Below are 21,776 nucleotides of genomic sequence, written 5' to 3'. Positions count from 1 at the left end.
AAACACATATCCATATTCATGAAACATCTTAATACAATCATTTACTGACACAAGTGATAGATTTAAAATGCACTAAAAATGTATTTAAAGTGTACTGAACATATAGTGCAAACATTTTTTTGAGTTTTGCAGAAACTCACTACATTCCACTTAACATGGTTTCCTATGGGACATGTTCACATCCAAGTGTTTTCAGTCACTGTGTTTTGTAAAGGGTCGGGGACTTTATTTCCAGCATCAGATTGCAACACGCATAAGTGTGACCCAGTCCCAACAGCCTTATTTGTAACCATTAAAGACTAAACTTTTTTTGTTTTGGTTAGAGTGAACAGGGATTTGAGCACCTGTCAGGTTTTTGTTGTTTTCTGTGCCCTTCTCCATTTGTCATTTTTACGATTATCACTAAAAGTGAAAGAAAACCCAAAATTTTGGTTAGTTCCCAGAAAAGGAATCAAGGAGAAATCTTCCAACAGGATCAGTAGTTCTGGGGACAACCAGGTATTGTTACTCCAGAAAGGGGGAGTGTCTGCCTGTGTACCAATGGCCACTAGGGTCAAATTTATCCTTTATTAGGATTTTATTAAAATGTATATAAAAAAAACTGTGTGTGTGCTTGTCACTTATAAGGAAGGGCATGAAGACTCCAGAGATAAGGATCTATATTCTGTCTATGATAGAGCAGTGCTGTACCTGGACAGTGCTACAAACAAATATCAAGCTGAGTCATCTTCCCCTCCCCAATCAAAACCATGTGTGCACCAAAGTCAAAAAGTGCTTCCAAAAATACCCAATGTTTCACTCTAAAGAGAGCTTTGTCAGAGGTGCAACATTAAATAACGAAGAGGGTGGCTTGTAGTACTGACCAGGTTGGTTGATGGAGTAGGGAGAATGTGCAGGGGGATTATGACTTGCTTTGATTTGAGATCACTGAATCCAGTCCAGATATTTTGGGTGGAGTAAGGTTGGGGGTTTAACACTCAAGGTAATCTCTCTCCCCTGGATGTCACTGGAAAACTATACATGATTGATATCTCCACCTAAAGCTGGCTGTGTGAGGACGTATGTCTGGAGTCCTATTTCATATACCTCCATACTGCAGATTTATAAGAGCTCTTTTAAATTGAGCCGCAGTTGGGCAGCCTATTTTTCTGGACAGTTGCATTAACAGGTCACTATCAGTACGGGAAGGATATTCTAGACACTGTTGTACAAAGCTGTCCATAATTCTGCCCCAAAATACATCACCGACCCAATATCCAAATACCACCCAAAACGCACTCTCCGCTCATCACAAGACTTCCTTCTCTCTAGTTCCCTGATCTCCTCCTCCCATGCCCGCCTCCAGGACATCACCTATCCTCTGGAACTCCCTACCCCAATCCATCAGACTATCACCCACTCTCCTCTCCTTTAGGCGCACCCTAAAAACGCACCTCCTCAGGGAAACCTACCCCACTCTCTGCTAACTGCCGATCTCCTCCACTCTTCCTACCACTCCATCCCCCACAGCTTTTCCTCCCGTACCACGATTCCCTCCCTCCTAGATTGTAAGCTCCAAGGAGTAGGGCCCTCGAACCCCTCGTGTTTCGCACTGTATTGTTATTGTACGGTCTCATGTATTGTCCCCCATTGTAATGTACAGTGCTGAGCGAACTGTTGGCGCTCTATGAATACTGAATAATAATAATAATAGACAGAGAGAATATAGATCCTTCTCTCTGGAGTCTGCATGCCCCTCTTTATAAATAACAAACACAAATATAGTTTTTTTTTTTTTTTTTTAATATGCACTTTTAATAAAATCCTAATAAAAGGTTACATTTTACCCTAATGGCCAATGGTGTGCGGGTAGATGCACCTCTGTTATGGAGTAATATTTGAATTTGCCACATAAGAGGGAGAAATATACAGTCTATACATTATAGTGAAGGCTTTTGTGAGGCAATTTAGACAACCAGGTACTGCTTCACTTTGAAGGCATTTCCTTTCAACTTCCTTTTTTTTTTTAGCGATGGGATTGGAAGTGAAGGAAAATGTCTCCAATTAGAAACAGATGGCAAAAAAAAAAAAAGACTGGCTATAATCCTCCTTTACTTTATTCAAAATGAACAAAACGTTTTCTCCTTCGTTCTACTTTAATATCAGTATAACAGAGCACCCAATGTTCACACATTCCCTCTACAGGAGGGCCAAGAAACTGCTACACTTCATTGTTCTGCCAGCTGCGGTAGCTCTGATTCTATCCTGTATAATGCAGGACCAGAAGTACTGCACTGTGCGCAAAGACTGCAAGAGTTCACCCACATTCTGGAAGCATCAGAGCATATCACGGCCTATGTGGCAATAAATAAGGACATATAGCTGCTTAATCTGTTCCACCTAGACAATACAAGCCACTTAATCCTAGAAGTGTGGAAGCAGCCCCACTGCTAGGGTCATTTTAACCTTGAGTTATTTTTAATTATCCTTGAGTATTAAAACGAATTGAAAATGACATATGACTTAAAAGTGAAATCTATGTAGCAATCATGAGAGATTACCAGAAATAAAACACACACCCACACACAAACACTTTACATTCTGTACAATGCTTTGCACAGCTGCCATCTCATATTTTACATGCACGTTTTTATGATATGCTTTAATTATTAAGCAAACGGCTTTCTAAATAAACATAAACGCATCTAAAATAAAACACAAAAGGGTATTCTGAATGAGAAAATTATGTCAGCATCTTAAACTATAATTACATTCTCTATGTCATTGTCACGAAACAATAAAATTAAACAATATCATTTTACTACATTGAACTATAGACCCATTTAATAGAAATACTACTAGAAAATCATTTATGATTTAAACAGAGTAAGTCAATGGAAGAGAAACATTACAAACAGTGATTCAATAAAGGTGGGGATCAAAAAAAAAAAAAAAAAAAAAAAAAAAGGGAGGGTGATGGTTCCCTCCCTCATCTGCCTCATTCTGTTTTCCATCATCCAACCCCTAAGTCACTGCGGGTCCTATGGTGGCACAGGGGTCACAGGATGGAACTATGGCATCCAACACTCCCTGAACTGAATGTTGTGGCACTAAAACAGAAGGCAGGAAGGAGACAAGGGATACCGGAAAGGTGAATATACTGTATCTTCTCTTGCAGGGAACTTTTAATCTGAAAATATTTAAAACCTGCCAATGTCATTGGATATTTTGGACCTGACCTGTAAAAATTTGCTATGTTACAGGGAACATCTAGTAACAACACACATTGTGCCTAAGCATCACCCCCCCAAAAAAAGTATTTTGTTCCATTTTTCCTTACTATCTTCTAGGCTTGCTCAGGTCATTATCAGTCTCTCTCATACAATATTTGCCTATCAATGCCTTGGTAGCGCAATACACCAAATCCAGAACCTCTATAAACATAAGTATCGCCTGTTTCCTCCAAGTCTCCCATTTCAGGAGATCCTAGGTTTCCTTCTGCCTTTCTTTTTTTATGCCCCTTCTTTTGGCAGAAGGTGAATAAGCCAACTACTCTTTTTGCTCTTCAAGATAGTGTTTCATATGCCGACCTTCAAATTGCAATATGTGCCACTGCCAGAAGGTTTGCTGTGTCTCCCACCACAGTCTCAAGAGCATGGAGGAGATTCCAGGAGACAGGCAGTTACTCTAGGAGAGCTGGACCGGGCCGTAGAAGGTCCTTAACCCATCAGGACCAGCATCTTCTCCTTTGTGCAAGGAGGAACAGGATGAGAACTGCCAGAGCCCTACAAAATGGCCTCCAGCAAGCCACTGGTGTGAATGCCTCTGACCAAACAATCAGAAACAGACTTCATGAGGGAAGCCTGGAGGGCCCAATGTCTTCTAGTGGGCCCCGTGCTCACTGCCCCGCCCCATAGAGCTCGATTGGCATTTCCTGTTGAACACCAGAATTGGCAGGTCTGCCACTGGCATCCTGTGCTTTTTACACAAGAGTAGGTTCACCCTGAGCACGTGACAGATGTGAAAGGGTCTGGAGAACTTTATGCTGCCTGCAAAATTGTTCAACATGACCGTTTTGGTGGTGGGTCAGTGATGGTCTGGGGAGGCATATCGATGGAGGGATGCATAGACCTCCACAGGCTAGACAACGGCACCCTGACTGCCATTAGGTATCGGGATGAAATTCTTGGACTCATTGTCAGACCCTACGCTGGTGCAGTGGGTCCTGGGTTTCTCCTGGTGCACAACAATGCCCAGCCTAATGTGGCGAGAGTATGCGGGCAGTTCCTGGAGGATGAAGGAATTGAATTGAATGGCCCCCAGGCTCGCCTGACCTAAATCCAATAGAACACCTCTGGGATATCATGATTTGGTCCATCCAACGACACCAGGATGCACCCCAGACTGTCCGGGAACTAAGTGATGCCATGGTGCAGATATGGGAGGATACACCCCAGGACACCATCCATTGTCTCATTGGGACCATGCCCCAATGCGGTCAGGCATGCATACAAGCACTGAGCACCATTTTGAGTTGCTGCAATGAAATTTCAGAAAAATGGACCAGCCTGCTGCATAATTTTTTCCACTTTGATTTTCGGGGTGTCTTTGAATTCAGTTGTCTGTAGGTTGATAATTTTCATTTCCATCAAAACGATGGTCATTCTTACGTTCCTAACACATTACCCCAGTCCATATCAGTATAGATATCCAGCATGATATTTTTCCCCATTAAGATTTGGTGTGTTTTCAAAGTGTTCCAAAGTGCTCCTAATTTTGTAAGCAGTGTATATATCTTACATCTGAAATAGTTGAATTGATTATGAACACGAATTCTCACACGCGGAATATATAGGAAATATTATTAAATTATGAAGAGAGTTTTAATGCAGGGTGTTGGTACTTCTGTTGAAATTTTTTCATACCTTTTAGGTTCCATCTGTTTGTGACATAGATGATTAAAGGAATGATTTCTTTACTTGTTGTCCTCACTCAAAACTAGGTTTTAGCAAATGAATAAAAAATATATCCTACGTCGATTCTAGATTATCTCATTTTTTTCTCATTTGCCATGTGCCACTGAAGGTTGCTGTAGATGCTTTAAAAAAACGACACTTTCGGTCGTGCTGAATACCCGATTCCCTTCTGCACACAAGCGTTTCCTCATGCCTGCTTGCACACCACTACAGTACACAGTAATGACATTGAGGCCAGCGAAATAAACTATTAAGTACAGCAGGGTAACCAGGAATCCAGCACTTATACAAGTGTAGAATTCTGAAGAGTCCTCAGACAATTATTTCTCTTTAATATAGTGGCGTTCAGTGGTATAGACAGCAGGGAAGGTGTGTATTTTCTTCTTTGCACAGGCCACATTTATTCATTTTTTTTTAGAAGAATATTTTAACAGTGGACAAATGCACAACAGGCTATTAACATTTACAGCCAAATCTGACAAAATGTGCCTACCTAAGTGTCCATAACTTCTATTCTAGTGTTTGGGTTTTGCTCATGGAAGGTAAATGGTGACTATACTATATAACTGACCTGCAAATGCTTTTGAAATTCGATCTTTCTTCCATTCCCAAGGCTGGTCATATTCTTCTGGAGGCCGCTCATCATCTTGTGGCAATCTGGATTCTCGGGGTCGCTGATCTGACTTTTCACAATCTGAATCTATTCCATTTTCCGATGGTTCATACGGCGTGTCATATAAGTGTAAAGGCTTACCAGGCAGTTCTTTGGATCCCCTTCTGCGGATTTCTACAAACAAAAGAAAAATTAAAGTTTTGAATTATGCAAATTTCAATTTTGAAAGTAAAATTCAGCATAATACAAAGCCTGGAAACCACAATGGCAAGAGCAGTATTTGCATAGAGCATTTTCCCTTTTTTCATGGGAATCATCTGGGTGGTGGGTGGTCTGAATTTCTCCTACAAACTAAAAACATTCTGGGAATTTAACCAATTTCTGACTACACTGGTTCATTTGCATGTTACAGATTGGAGCTATACTATATATAAATATGGAGTAAAAATATTAAAATTAAATATGGGCTTCCCAACATCTTGGACAATAAGGAATGAGCATATGATGAGTGCACTTGCAGAGGAAGCATAATGATATGCTCTGTAAGTGGAGTATCTACATAATTGTGTTTCCAAAAGATAAGTAAAACAGTTGCTGCCACAATGACCCAATGATGTTGCTTGCCACCATCCATACTTATAAACAGAAGCCAGCCAGAGACCTGTGATTTAGCAGCGATAGTGCTACAGTCACTAAATGACACATCCCCGATCGGTTTGTTTAACCACCTGCAGTCCAAAGGCAGTTTATTAATGTCCTGGAACGCAAAGGGTTAATGAGCTCAAAAATGAAGGGGTTAATGTTCTGCTAATGAACTCCTTTGTAAAAGAAATAATGAAGTGGTTAATGATCATGTGGGATTAATGTTTCTGTTCAATGGTGTATCGGTGGTGGCTTTGTCATTCTTTGTGAAAGTCCTATACCTAGCACAAAACATGTAACAATAGAATTTCTTCCTGCTGGTTATTTTAACAAAGGAAGAATATTATTTTACTTCTTTGTATGTGGCATTCTTGTTGCTGGTATAATTTATTATGGAAGGAAGTCAATTTTACTGATTCAGACATGCTCAGCCATGACAAGCTACAGGAGGCATGGCCCCCATATGCAGGATTAGTGGGCACCATACCCACGGCAATGCCTATAAGAGTAAATCCATTTTCACAGAAACGGTTATTGTTTTTCTGAAATTATAATGGAGTTTTATTATAAATTGATACAAAAGAGTTGCCTTTTTCTTAAATGAAGTTAAACAGGGGGAATGTACTGCCTACTAAACCTCTGCCAACCTAGGCAATGGTCCATGTGGCTTTTTCAAAATCCCCAGGCAACAGAACTATCCAAATCTTTTTAAACGCGCATTTCCCATTTTTTGTTATTTTTACCCCCCACACAAAATTATAAAAAGGAAAAACACTATGCATATTTAAAGACACAAGAATAACTACTGCTCGTGATATATCTTTTTATGTTACAGAAACACAATTATTTTTTGATGGCTGAAAGAAGTCAATAGCGCTGTTAAATTGGTTGTTTATGAAAAGCTAAAGCAATTGTTCATAGTAAAACCCTACAGCTGTGAAGAAAGCTTAAGAATGGAATGAACCTGAGAGACCTGCAGTGCAAATCTATATACACAGCGGTGTCCTAAAGAATGCTACTCTGATTCAGGAGTTAATTTTTTACCTACACTAATTCCTAGCAGCACGCTTTACAGCAGTGCTGGAATACAGCCAATGATGATCTGTGAGCCTTTCCGAATCTACTTTAATCACCGAATGCTGGATATTGTCCTATGCTGCTTAAAACCCAAACATCAATAATGACAGCATTGCTCTGGCAATCAGTCACATCTTGTAACACAAATGTTTGCTTAGATTTTCTCCCATGCCAGTGATGTATTAACTGGCTATGAGCCTGGCAGATCAATATTATTATGAGTTGATCCATCTTCCTCAGCTGCTGTATTACAGCTCTATTTCCAGTCTATACTAAAAAAAAAAAAAAAAAAGAAAAAGAACAGGGCTAAGGAACAGGACAAAATAGACAAGGAGAAAACTCCTGTACATACATTGTATCGGGGATTATCAGATTGTCATATTCTGCACTCTTTAACCTATCTTGAAAATACCCCATTTCTTCTATAAAACCCCAAAAGTACATGATGAGCTACTCTGCACTACAATATTAAAAGAAAAGTTTCTCTGTAATATTTATATACAGTAAACTAGGCTTACCTCCCCCCCCAAAAAAAAAATAGAGTCACAAAGAAATACACTGGCACTGATTTACTACAACTGGATCGTGCAAAATCTGGTGCAGTTTTGCATGGTAGCCAATCAACTTAACTTCAGTTTGTTCAATTAAGCTTTGGAAGCTGATTGAGGGAAGGGATGGGTGCTGCTCAACCAACCCCAGGAGTCCAATGTTAAGGAATGGCCTCAACTGCTGCACTGGCCACGCCCTCTGATGTGTGTTACCCCACCCACCAGGGCTTGGTCACAGTCTATAAGACGGCTGAGGCCATTTCTTAACATTGGACTCCTGGGGTCGGTTGAGCAGCATCCATCCCTTCACTTGTATTGGCTGATGCTGGAATCGCTCAGACTCATGCTTCCCTCTTCTCACTTGCCAGTGGGGGGTATCCTTTTCCTTCCATCCACAGCTTGGAGCAGAACTATAAGATATACCCTCTCCAGTTTTAGTAAACCAACCCCAATATATACATCATTTGCCATTATTAAAGGGTGTGAGCAGGGGATAGGTAGAAGGTATAAAGCTCCATGGGGTGAGCACACCTTCAGGCATAGAAACCAATCCAGTGATGTAGTGATAAAACAGTGCAGGGTTTACTGGTTCTACTTACAAGTCTATTTACAGGTGCAAGTCTATTTACAACATTCCACAAACTAAACAAAGCAAAAACTTCTAAACAAATCCTAGCCATGTCCTGGTACTAACTACACAAAATCCACGTTCTGACTAGCAGGGTAAGCAAGAAGAATGCTTGTCAGTCTCTATATACAATTTTACAGCTTCCACCAACCTTGCAGCTCTCACAGACATGACGTCTCTGTTCCCCAGGGCTCAAGAGCACTAGCTGAACCCAAATTGCCAAAAGGGAGGAGTGCAAAACCCAAACTGGATATAGAATCAGAAAAAAAGTGTACGAGAGGAGCCTGGGAGATGTGCAGAACCTGAGCATGACTTTTCCAGGCTCCATTTGAAACATTCTGCTACAAGTTATAAGAGTTGATAAACTATTGAAGAAGTGAATAAAGTGGTATTAAACCCCAAAACAAAAATTTACATTATTGAAGCTTACTAATCCTTACATGTTGTGGTTGCATTAGTTTTCTTTTTATTCCTGCCTTTTTTCCTTTATTTTAGCCTGGTGATCCAGACCAGTAACAGTTCTTGTCTTAGGTTGTCTATTCTGGATGAAGCAGCAATTTAATACACATAGCATAAATCCCATTACTTATAACCCATTAGTGTTGGTGTAGAGTTGCCATCCTGTAGTATGTGGACTTGTACTGAGAAATTTATTTTTCAAGATGAAGATGATGATGAAGGTTGGGTCTGACTAGTACTGGATATTAATCGGTCATACACAGATTCCGCCCACCTTCCCTAGCCACCTGTCTCTGGTCCACGTGTACATTTCACTGGGGGGTACAAATAGCACATTTATACAGGTGTAGCAGTTGGACATGGGAATTTTACTCAAAGTAGAACCTCCTAATAATTATTTAGGAGTAAGGGTGCTTGTTGTATTACTGCAACCATGCTTAAAATTGAAATTAATGTCTACGATTATTTTGTTAGCAATTTAAACTAAGGGACAGAAGATCCCAAACAGGGACTAGAGAGTGCAAATCTAAAAGGTAAATGCCCTAATGTACTGTACATACAAAATTACAAACTGTAGATTTCTTTTATAGTAACAGATTTATATCCCTATTTGCATGAGGCCCAACACCAAACAGACATGGAAAAACAGTATGAATGCGGTTTTATATAAAATAAGATTTATGCTTACTAGTGCCAGTATCTGATTTTTTAAATCAGTCTCAGTTAATCCACTCTGGGACAGGGAAATCCAGCATTATGAGCTCTTTCACAGTACCTATTTGCTTACAGGAAGGAGAATAGAATAAATCGAGGCATGACTACCGATCCTTCATTGTCCGGCCAAGGTGTGTCTTGAATCAAGGTGTACTGCTTATAGAAACAATTACTAAAGAAAGATGGAAGCAATACTTGGCTTTCATGATGAGGAATGCAAAATAATATTTATAAAATTATCATATTTATAAAATAAAATTCTTACCTACTGCCTAAAGAATCTTTTTTGCACAGTCCATGCCCATGTAGAATTAAATGTTGAACTGTTACAACAGTTTTCTGTATTCTTTCCATTTATGTATTGCTTCCAAGTATAGAACATCAATATGATAATTCTTAAAATGGAAAGACTGTATGGCCACAGTTTTTAAGCACGTAATTTTCAAAAGTGTCTTTGTACATTTATATTCCCCCAGGAACCTGCAGACATATTCTGCCGAAAGGATAGTGTGTGAATCTACTTGGAATCCTTAGCATTTTGTATGGATCATTTAGGATCCTTAATGAAAATGTGCAGGTAAAAAAAAGGAACGACATCCAGAATTAGCTTGCAAATTGGATGGAAAGAAAATTAAAGTGCAGCACATGTACTCCAACATGCCTGGTCCAAAGAACAAAACCCGTAAGGTTTGTGCTTCTTTAATCTGTGTTAAAGTAATGTAAAAATGTATATTCATACCTAGTTTACATGTTATAAGAATCCTACCTACCTACAGTCTTCTCTATTCCATCTCATTTCAATAGGGCTAAAGAAATTTGTTTTTCTTATATGTGGCTTTCCCTGCAGAATTTCTTTCGGTTCATACAAATATATAAAGAGGTCATTTATACAGGTCACGTTCATTTCTTTCTATCGTCTTCATACAAATAACATGTACAAAAAAAACTGGTGACAGAACTCCAACCAGACCCTTTATTCTTTACACTGGCACTGAAATACATTTAAAAAAAAAATTTAAATTTTGTTCCCGAGGCACCAACATTCATCCCAACCTTAGACCAGGTCTGCAGACCCATCTCATTATGGATTAAATCATTATGTTTAACAGCAGGTTGACAGACAGTGGTCTGTAACTAAAGCTTTTAATCACCTACAGATATAAAACAGTCACTCCAATTAAGAAGCCATGATGGAGAGAACTGCATAGTATCCTCAGGCACATTCCTAATGAGATATCTCAAAAACCTAAAATACTTATAACTACCTATAACAGTGCCTACACTGGCTGATGCTCTAAGAACCCTAGATTTTTTTTTAAGTTAAACTTCAAATCCAATCAATTTATTGCAAGAGTTAGATGTTCTTTAATTCTACAGGATTGGAAAAGAGGCTCTATTTCTTTTCTAATCCCCCACTACAGCAGACTCCCTCAATCCATGCAACCAGCCTGTTGCAGCCTCCTCTGTAAGCTGCTTCTGGCCATGGTCACCTCATAAGAATTGTCACTTTATCTTGGAAATCAGGAATTTTTGCCAATAGGGGTCCAGGCAGGGCCCACAGAGGCGGCTTGTCTGGGAGTGTTGTGGTGGGCATGCTCAATTATAAATGTGTGCAACACTGAGAAGTTTGGTAGCGTATCAATCCATTGTATGAGCAAGTCTTCCAGAGAGACACCTTTTGACGTTTCGAGCAACTTGGCAAACCATAAATTGTTTTAGCGTGACTTTTTTTTGTGAATTCTTTTTATTTGAGTTTTTAATAAAAGGTGGTACAAAACAGTGCCTCTGGGCATTTCCATGTTCACTTGCTACAATAATAAAACAAAACAACAGAACTTAACAATAGCTCACTCTATTCTTTTAGCCAACGACCTTGGCTAGGTATTACATATGGATAAATAGGGGTCTTGGCAGTTCTAGAAGATAAAAAGGATATATATTGGGAGGGTATTCAAGTCCAGGCATTACTCCCTGTGGGTGTTTCCACTTCAGAATGGTCTTCTGGCATAGAAGAGTAATAGACCAAGGAGCATCTTAACAGCTCTGGTAAGCACCAGACACTTGACCAGACCTAAGAGACACACATCCACTGTCTAGGGCAGCAATGGGCAAACTATGGCCCGGCGGACCTTTTAATCCAGCCCGCGGAGCTAGGCTCCTCTCACCGTCCGCCCTGAAGACCGGTGTAGCATGAAAATCTGTCTCCTATGAGGATCTGTCCCCCTCGACGTATCTGCGCATGTGCCGGAGATCGGCTGCTAATGCCTGAAACTGGCACATGCGCAGATACGTCGAGGGGGACAGATCCTCATAGGAGACAGATTTTCATGCTACACCGGAACGGCGCAGGAACACGGCGAGAGGAACGTGCGGAGCAAAGGTAAGTGAATTGACACAGGGGGGACTTGGGGACTTAATATGGGGGATGAATTAATATGAGGAATGAATTACTATAGGGGGGATGAATTACTATAGGGGGGATGAATTACTATATGGGGGATGAATTACTATATGGGGGATGAATTACTATGGGGGATGACTTACTATATGGGGGATTAATTACTATGGGGGATGAATTACTATATGGGGGATTAATTACTATGCTTACTATGGGGGAATATTACTATACTTACTATGGATGACACATACACATCATTCATCTACTCTTGGTCCGGCCCCCGGGTCCAATATATGAACCCATTGCGGCCCTCAAGTCAAAAGTTTGCCCACCCCTGGTCTAGGGAATGGTTGTGGTGGTCAGCAAGTGGATGACTCTAGGATCTCCTTCCAGAAAGCAGAGATGTGGGAACAGGACCAAAATATATGGAAGAAGCATGCTGAGGCAGTACCACAGCACCAAAAATCGGATGCAAATTCAGCGAAAATTCTATGCAGCCTGGCTGGCGTTAAAAAGGCCATATTCAAAATTTTAAACTGTATCAATTTGTCTCTGGTGGCCACTAAGTGTGCAAAAGGGTTTTCCCAAGCAACTTCCCAATCCTTCCCATCAAGCTCAGCAATCTCTGCCTGCCATTTTAATTGTAAGGGGTGTATACCTATGTGAACTGCAGGTAGCAATGCCTTGTAAATAGCCGACAATGGCTGCTTTAGGGATGGGTCACATAAAAGGGACTCCATATCATCTGCCAACAGATGGACTAGATCTGCCCTGAACTGAAAACAAAAAGCATGACGCGGATGGAGAAATAAAAAAAAAAAAAAAAAGTGAAAATTAGGAAGGTCATATTGGTTTTTAAGTCAGTCAAAAGTGAGTGAGTAATGGGCCCCTATCAGAGATATTATCTAAATACTTAATACCTCTAGAGGCCCAAACTGAGTGATTGAGGAGAGTCTCAAATTCGGGGAAATTAGGATTATACCACAATGGTGTGTGAGGAGACCAAAAGGCAGAGGCCGAGGAACATTTGGGCATGACTATGGACCAAGCCCTAACAACCGATCGCATGGATGAGGTAAGAGGTGGAAACACAGCCCGCACTCCTTGATATAGTAAATGTCTAAGCGTTTCAAAAGAGCCAAAATATGCCACTTCTAAGACAACCAATGAATTAGCATAGATGAAGATCAGCCAATTATGCACATGTGTGAGGAGAGCAGCTGAAAAATGTGTGTGAAAATGCAGGCACGCCAAGCCATCTAGAGTCCAAGGATTATGGAGAATTGGTTTGTTAAACCTAGGCAGGTGATTCTACCAGAGAAAGGAGCTAATAAGAGAATGAAGCCGAGTAAAAAATCTTTTGGGTATCCACGTTGGGGAGTGTCTGACTACATATAGAAGTACAGGCAGCACCTTCTTTTTATTCAAATTGATTCTGCCAATAACAGTTAAAGGGAGATTGCTCCATGCTTTCAGCCTCTGCCTAACGACCCCGAATCATCATCAGGTACAAGTTAAGTTGACAATAGTCACGTACCTGTGTTGAAATGGTTATACCCAAGTCAATGGATGAGCCGGGTCCACTACCCTCAGTGCTCCAGGGTCTATAGGGAGCATTTGGGATGTATCCCAGTTCCTGCGAAGGCCAGAGATCTCCGCAAACTAAGACAAAATGTACAGAGCAACTGAGAGGACGGGCCAGGATCATTAGGAAATAACAAATCATCAGCATAGAGTGCCAACTTTTCAGTAATCAACACAACCTGTATACCAACCACATTCTCAGCTTGTCTCAAGGCCAATGCCAGGGGTTCCATAGCCAATGCTAACAGGGCAGGAAACAAGGGGTAGGAAAAGGAGTAGAGTGTGCTCCACCCAACAAAATGCGAGCCGTAGGCATTTGATACGATAGGTGGAACTACTTCCAAAATGTCCGGCCAAACCTAAACACTTCCAGGACCATATCAAGAAATTGCCATTGGACTGAATCAAAGGTTCAATATGTCTAGCGCCACCAATGTTTTGGAGGCAGGGGCTTCTTTTGGAAGTTGCAAGTAAGCGTTGATTTACCGGGCATAAAGCCCATCTGGTCTATGTCAATTGGAGACAGGAGGACCTTCATTATTCTAGCCGCCGGTACCTTGGTGAGTATTTTAAGATCATAGTGAAGGAGTAAAATGAGCCTATAAAAAAAGGCACAATGCCTGGTGTCCTTACCCGGTTTTGGGAGCACAACTACATGAGCCTGATACATAGAGGGCAGTAGTTCACCCTGTTCCAGACATGTGGTAAAAAAAAAGCTGGAGTTTAGTAGCTATTATGGGGCCATTTTCTTTATAAAATTCTCCAGGGAGACCATCAGGTCTCAGGGTCTTATTATTTAGAAAGGTATGAATGGCTGTTTCAATTCTAAGGGTGCCAGTGGAGCTTCTAGGCTCTCCCTTTCCTCAAGGGAGAGGGTGGGCAATGAAATCCTACCAATTCTGTAGGCGTTGCAGAGCAGGGAATCAACCCTGATTGTGCATAGAGTGGTATAATACATTTCAAATTATTATTATACAGTATTTATATAGCACCAAAAGGTTTGCTCAGCGCTCTACATTATAGTGGGGGACAGTACATGAGACAATACAGTAACAAAACAATACACGAGGGGTTCGAGGGCCCTGCTCTTTCGAGCTTACAATCTAGGAGGGAGGGGATAGTGGTACAGGAGGAAGTGGCTGTGGGGGATGGAGTGGTAGGAGGAGTGGAGGAGATCGGCTGTTAGGATTCCCTCAAAATAGCTGGGGGAGAGGTAAGTAGACTTCCAGAGGAGGACTATATCTCAGGGATCACTGTTTGGTAGCATGGCTCTGCAACCAAATTTGCAAGAAGCTTTCCATTTTTATCCCCGGACTCAAACTTCCCCACTAAGGCTCTGGCGTCTGAATGAGTAACATTGGCAAGGTGTAGTATTAGGCCTCGTCTAGCTTGCTCTAAGAAAGAAAGGTTCTCAGAGGTTGCCGGCACTGCAAAAGTAAAGAAGTACAATGAAAGGATGGTGTTAGTAGCAGGCTTCCAATCACTGGGTTCATGAAAAATACTCATCCCTGAAGCATTTGAGGATTATGAGATGGGGACTCCACAACTCATTCGCCCAGGGGCACTCTTTGGTGTCAGCAACCCAGAAAAGGGAAAACAAATGGGGGTCCCCTTAATATAAAGGTGTGATGGAAGGATGAGAATGGGTATCATGACTTACCAGTCTGGGTTTTAGTGAAAGGATGGATTAGAGAACTTCTTTACGTTTAGAATATAAAAAACATTACAAAAAAAATAATAAATACGTTTTAGTACTCAGATAGGTAAATTTTCTATATCAGTGATCATTAACGTGTGATCTGCCTGACTTTTGTGCTCATAAGTTCTCCTTATTGTCAGTGTATTTTATGTGTGGCCCAAGACAATTCCTCTTCTTCCAGTGTGGCCCAGGAAAAAGGTGGATACTTTTGATATAAAAAAAGTTAATTATATTATCATATCATGATATAATACAAACTGCCGGCATGAGTTTTATCCATGATTTGGTCTTCAAAATGCACATACTGTATATAGAGTATTTAACTCCTTCATGTAGCCGATTTGCTGTAAACAAGGACATTTGACATTTTTGTAAATGTCAAATATTCTAATTTAACAGATCAGTTGTGTCCCCAAAATCTGACCTCCGGGCACTGGCAAGTCCTGGCTTCACGTTGCAGCAATTTCTTAGATGCTTTGTGCCAAATATATTTTCATTTCCATGAACATGTAAAATCTGCAGATTCATGCCATCTGGAACAGAAGAATTAACTAAAGGCATAATGAGCAGCATAAATATTTTACAGTGACGATAATAAAGACAGGTAAATGCCATTCTGTAGATTCTTTCTGGGAATTTACTTCCCCTGATGTTCTGCCTGCCTCCAAAATTGCGACACTGCACAGCTCAATATAAATCAGCATCTGTCTGCATTTTCTCTTTGCCAGGTTATCCGGAGTCATGCCGACATCTCTCTGTGCTTTGTATGCTCTGCCAGTCGTTTACACACCCTGCACCTGACAGTGCTGTAATATATGGGGTATTTCTGGGATGTGCGTCACATCCATCAGGCATTCCAGAGACTGGAATAACGTGTTTTTTCAGCGTGCACACAATCCCAGTTATGCTGTAGGCAATGGAGTGAAGTTTATAAAAACAGGAATGCAGCACAGTCAAGCATGCCATCCCTGTGTAGCTGGCTGCAATGAGCTGCAACGCTCGGTACTGCCCATTGCTCAAACAACATCTGCCATAATCTCTTAGGCTGGTGACGGCGAGAAACTTGTGAAAGCGACAAACATTATTGTTCCGCTGAGACAGAGAAGAGATTAAAGTGTGCAATGGTAAGTGAAAAATGTGAGGCTACAGAAGTAAAATGTGGCATTGGGCTTTCAGGTAATGGAATATATTATTCTATGTGACTGTTGTCAAGCTGTGAGCATTTTAATACATATCAAGAAATCACACGCCAGAGACAGAACGGTAATTGATAAAAGATTATAAAATATACATAATAATTTCAACGCTGAGATTTGTCTTTTTCCTGTTTAGCTTCTGCTTACCTATAGCTAGGTTCAGTTTATAATAACCAGTTTAGGATTTGATACTAGTAAATAGCAGCACCTATAAACAGACAAAAGCAGGTCTTCATTTACATAATGGCAATGATGAGTCAATGCCTGGTGCAACCGGTTAAATGATTATGGAACCAAGCCACAATATTACATGTAATAAATTTACCTTTAGAAAGAAAGCACAGTGGCTTAGTGGTCAGCACTTGTGATTTGCAGCACCAGGGTCCCCATTTTTTTTAATCACACTATCTGCATGGAGTTTGCATGCTTTCCCTGTGCTAATATGGGTTTCTTCCCATGCTCCAAATACATGCTGATAGGTTAATTTTCCTGTCCAAACTGACGTGTGTGTGCGGTGCACGTGCATATACACTCACTGGCCACTTTATTAGGTACACCCGTTCAATGGCTCGGTAACACAAATTGCTAATCAGCTAATCACATGGCAAAAACGCAAAGCATTTTAGTATCTAGACGTGAAAACGACTTTCTGCAGTTCAAACCAAGCATCAGAATGAGGAAGAAAGGGGATTTAAGTGACTTTCAACGTGGCATGGGTGTTGGTGCCAGATGGGCTGGTCTGAGTATTTAAAAAAACTGATGATCTATTGGTATTTTCATGCACAACTATCTCTAGGGTTTACAGAAAATGATCTGAAAAACAGAAAATATCCAGTGAGCGGCAGTTGTGTGGATGAAAATGCCTTGTTGATGTCAGAGGAGAACGGGCAGACTGGTTTAAAAGCAACAGTAACTCAAATAACCACTTGTTACAATCAAGGTATGAAGAATACCATCTCTTAATGCACAACACATCGAACTTTGATGCAGATGGGCTACAGCAGCAGAAGACCACACCAGTTGCCACTCCTGTCAGCTAAGAACCGGAAACGGAGGCTACAATTTGCACAGGCTCACCAAAATTGTACAATAGAAGATTTGAAAAACTTTGCCTGGACTGATGAGTCTCAATTTCAGCTGCAACATTAAGTTGTGTCAGAATTTGGCGTAAACAACATGAAAGCATGAATCCATCCTGCCTTGTATCAATGGTTCAGGTTGGTGGTGGTGTAATGGTGTGGGGCATATTTTCTTGGCACAGTTTGGATCCCTAGCACCAAATGAGCATCGTTTAAACACCACGGCCTTCCTGAATATTGTTTCTGACCATGTCCATCTCTTTATGACTAGAGTGTACCCATCTTCTGATGGCTACTTCCAACAGGATAATGTGCCATGTCACAAAGCTCAAATCATCTCAAACTTGACAATGAGTTCACTGTACTCTAATGGCCTCCACAGTCACCAGATCTCAATCCAATAGAGCACCTTTGGGATGTTGTGGAAAAGGAGATTTGCATCATGGATGTGCAGCCAACAAATCTGCAGCAACTGTGTGTTGTTATCAATGTCAATATGGACCAGAATCTGAAGAATATTTCCAACACCTTGTTGACTATGCCATGAGGAATTAAGGCAGTTCTGAAGTCATAAGGGGGTCAAACCTGGTACTAGCAAGGTGTACCTAATAAAGTGACTGGTGACTGTATACAGTATATTCTTTTCAATTATGTATTCTTAGTGCAAAAGTTTCTTCTATTGCTCTAAGCATTCTCCAAATCTACAAAATTCTCTATTTCTGCTCCATGATCCAACCTCTTGGCAGAGGGCGACTATGGTGTTCTCCATGGTCCCATGGTAAAAGCATAGCCACCCTCTCTTTCTCACTCTTGAGATGGATATTAGGAGCTAAGGATATCATTTAGTGTTACTTTAAAAAGGAGAGTAAAAAAAAGACAGGACTTTAGCTACATATCAGGAAAACAAAGACTAAGGTAACAAGGAAAACCACTAACTCTGAAGCCAATGGTGAAAGCACAAACCTTCATGAAATATTAACAAAGAACTTGAGGAATACAAACACAGATTGGCCCTTAGAAGATCAGGGATGAAAGACCTAGAAAAAAAAATATATCTTCAAATGTACTGATGTGTCTATAAGAAAAAAGATCAGAATTGTCCAGGCTATGACATTTTCAGCCACTCTTTATTGATGTGAAAGCTAGATATGAAAAAGCAAACAATCCATACAGTTGTGCTTAAACATTTGTATACCCTTGGAGAATTTCTTTAAAAATGTACATAAAAAAATGTGCATCCACGTGAAAGCTAACAAACTCAGTGACTATTCATACACAGTTGCAATTTAAAAAGCCACAAATGTGGGAAATCGGCCTTCAATTGCAATTTTAACCTGTGTCACCTTGTGTGTCTGTACCAAGGCCAAACATTCCAGGGTATGTAAACTTTTGATCAAGGTCATTTGGGTGATTTTTGCCATCATTAGGATTTAAAAAGGTTATTTGGCATAATCAGTCATATTTTCAATATCAATGCCAAAAATTCACGATTTCTGTCAGGGTATGCAAACTTTTGAGCACAACTGTAGCAACAATGTAAATAATTTGTCCATATGAAATTTTTATATGAACATTTAAGCATTCATGATGTTCCTTAAACTAAGTCAGTACGACAAAATGAGTAAAAGCGCAACTGCAAGGCGAACAGAAGTGACATCATATGCCATCCTGGAAGTGACTCAGAGGCACACAGGAGGACCAAGTGAGATGCCAGGGAACCGATACACTGACAGGTGATGGAGCTCATTACTGTTTGATGTTAAACATGGGATGTATGATTTAAATGGACACGTTTACATTTACTTTTGTAAGCATTTACTTTGTAAAACGGAATAAATTGGAGATGTTTTTACGGTATCACACTTTTCGAGTTCTTTTATGTTTAACACCTGAGGAACCATCTTGTGGATTTGAGTAAGAATAAAGCATCCAATGTCATGGAGGAAATTCATTGATTATGCCGATCATTTTATATGTGAGGCATTGCTATATGGTGAGTGAGCTTAACCACTTTCCCTCCGCCCTATAGCCATTTTAAACTAAAAATTCTTCCTGCGCCTAGTAAAACACTCTAATACAGGTTCTATCCTGCTGCTGTGCACTGTGATCAACACAAACAATGAAAAAAAGGAAAAAACAGCGCAAACATAGACCTTTACATGAAATCAATATTACAAAGTGCAAACATAAGTGAAAAATTGATCAGTGGTAAAGTCCATCAAAATAAACCAAAGTTCAAAAAATATTAGTGCAAAAAAGAAAAAGAAAAAAAGAAAAAAATATTTTCAAATTCTTCTTCTAATATAGAGGAACTTCCACCTTCCACCCGTGAAAAACAATATCAAATGCACTCACCAGATAAAGGTGAAAAAAACGCCTCTTAGGAATTTTATGGGATCCTACACCCTCTTTCGTATCCACTCTATAGGAATCCTCCTCTCCACCATAGGCTCCACCATCCGACCAGGGAGAAAAAAATCTCAGATAGTGTAATATTGTAAGACACCATTCATAGGTGAAATCAAGGATTTAGGTCACTCACATTCAATTCAATTTAAAAAGGCATATTTATTAGGATCAGCTTCTTCCAGATAAACAGTAGATGCAAGGCAACCTCCCACGGAATCTCACATCACAGCTCCAGGTTTCAGCAGAAGCTCTACAGAGACACCGCATATACAGATCCCAAAAGATGGCCGCTGGAACGCACCGCTCAGCGTGCGCTCCACTCACCGGAAGTGACGTCAGACGTACGGAGTACAAACCGGAAATGCGTCAACGCGTTTCGCCCCTCCCATCGGGCGTTCTCAAGACGTTCATTTCCTGTCTGAAGCTCCCTTATATACCCAGCAGAGACCCACCCCTCCGTTTCAATTGGTCAAAACTCTTCCCCGGGATGATCAAACAAACCACTCCTCCTGTAACGTGACGTGAGAGTCCCTTACAGATGAGGTAAATGCCTATACAATTAGAAATCTTTTTACATGTTATTCCTGACACTATTAAATTATCTCCCAGAAGCGACATGTATATTACCACATGTCCCCAGTGGGAAAAACACGAACAAAGTATTAAACAATGCCTCACTATTACAAACAACTTTCTTTAATATATGAGCAATGAATACTAAATAGTATAAAATGAAAATACATATGAATGTAAAGAAAATAAAAAATATAAGATGAAAATAAAAATAAAAATAAAAATGAAAAATAAAAATAAAAATAAAAATAAATAAAAAATAAAAATAAAATAAAAACAAATATAGATAAAAATAAAAATAAAAATAAAAATAAATAAAAAAATTAAAAATAAAAAGAAAAATAAAAATAAAATAAAAATAAAAAATGAATGAAATAAAAAGAAAAAGAAAAATAAAACTCAAAATAATATGTGAAATAAAATAAAAAAATATATATAAAAAAAAAATAAATAAAAATATAAATAAAATTAAAAATAAAAATAATAAACCAATAACAAAAATAATAAAAAAATTTAAAAAATGCAATAGCATTACAATGTGTAAAAAAACTATTAATAAGACACCTGAGGAATTTTTAATGGAAATAGTCTATGCTCTTACCAATTAGACAAAAAACAATTAATGTCTATGTCCGAATTCAACCCTTTGGGGTACAAAGATCCTAAATGAAAGATCCATTTTGTTTCATTCTGCGAGATACTCTTGACCATATCTCCCCCCCTCCAATGGGAAACGATCCGATCAATCCCGCAGAATTTCAAACACGATGGATCCCTATTATGACACATTCTGAAATGATAGGAAAGACTGTGATGTTTATATCCTTTTTTAATATTTCTAATGTGTTCACCTAATCTCACCGACAATTTCCTAGACGTTCTACCTACGTATTGCAGATGACAAGAGCACTCCAACACATACGTAACAAAGGAACTATCACAAGTTATAAAATTATTTATTTTATAAGAGGAACCCGTAGAACAAGAATGAAACGAATCATATCTCCTCTTAGTATCTCCTCTCATATTTCTACATGCCATACACCTTTTACATTTATAAAACCCCACAGTATCCAAAAAAGTTGCCTTTTTCTTCGGAATATCTGGGATATTTTTTGCTAACTTCATTCTCAATGTGGGTGGTTTTCTGTAAATGAATGAAGGTTTCTCAGGTATTAAATCATGGAGAACATCATCCCTCT

The 21,776-nt window shown here is 39.7% G+C and overlaps 1 protein-coding gene across 3 annotated transcripts in view; it reads right to left on the bottom strand.

Annotated features, from left to right (window-relative positions):
* Nucleotides 1–21,776, bottom strand: part of SHF (Src homology 2 domain containing F) — a 324,986-nt gene that overhangs the window by 140,339 nt on the left and 162,871 nt on the right. For all 3 annotated transcript variants that reach the window (XM_089652425.1, XM_089652423.1, XM_089652424.1), the window contains exon 3: nt 5,527–5,742. In XM_089652425.1, the coding sequence (XP_089508551.1) occupies nt 5,527–5,742 (216 nt within the window). The remainder of the gene's footprint in view (nt 1–5,526; nt 5,743–21,776) is intronic.

The sequence above is a fragment of the Staurois parvus genome, unplaced genomic scaffold (genome assembly GCF_062004578.1).
Source record: "Staurois parvus isolate SC_StPar_1 unplaced genomic scaffold, SC_StPar_1.0 ptg000682l, whole genome shotgun sequence".
Lineage (NCBI taxonomy): Eukaryota > Metazoa > Chordata > Amphibia > Anura > Ranidae > Staurois > Staurois parvus.
The sequence above is the reverse complement of the archived record's forward strand: the minus strand, read 5'-3'. Positions and strand labels throughout refer to the sequence as shown.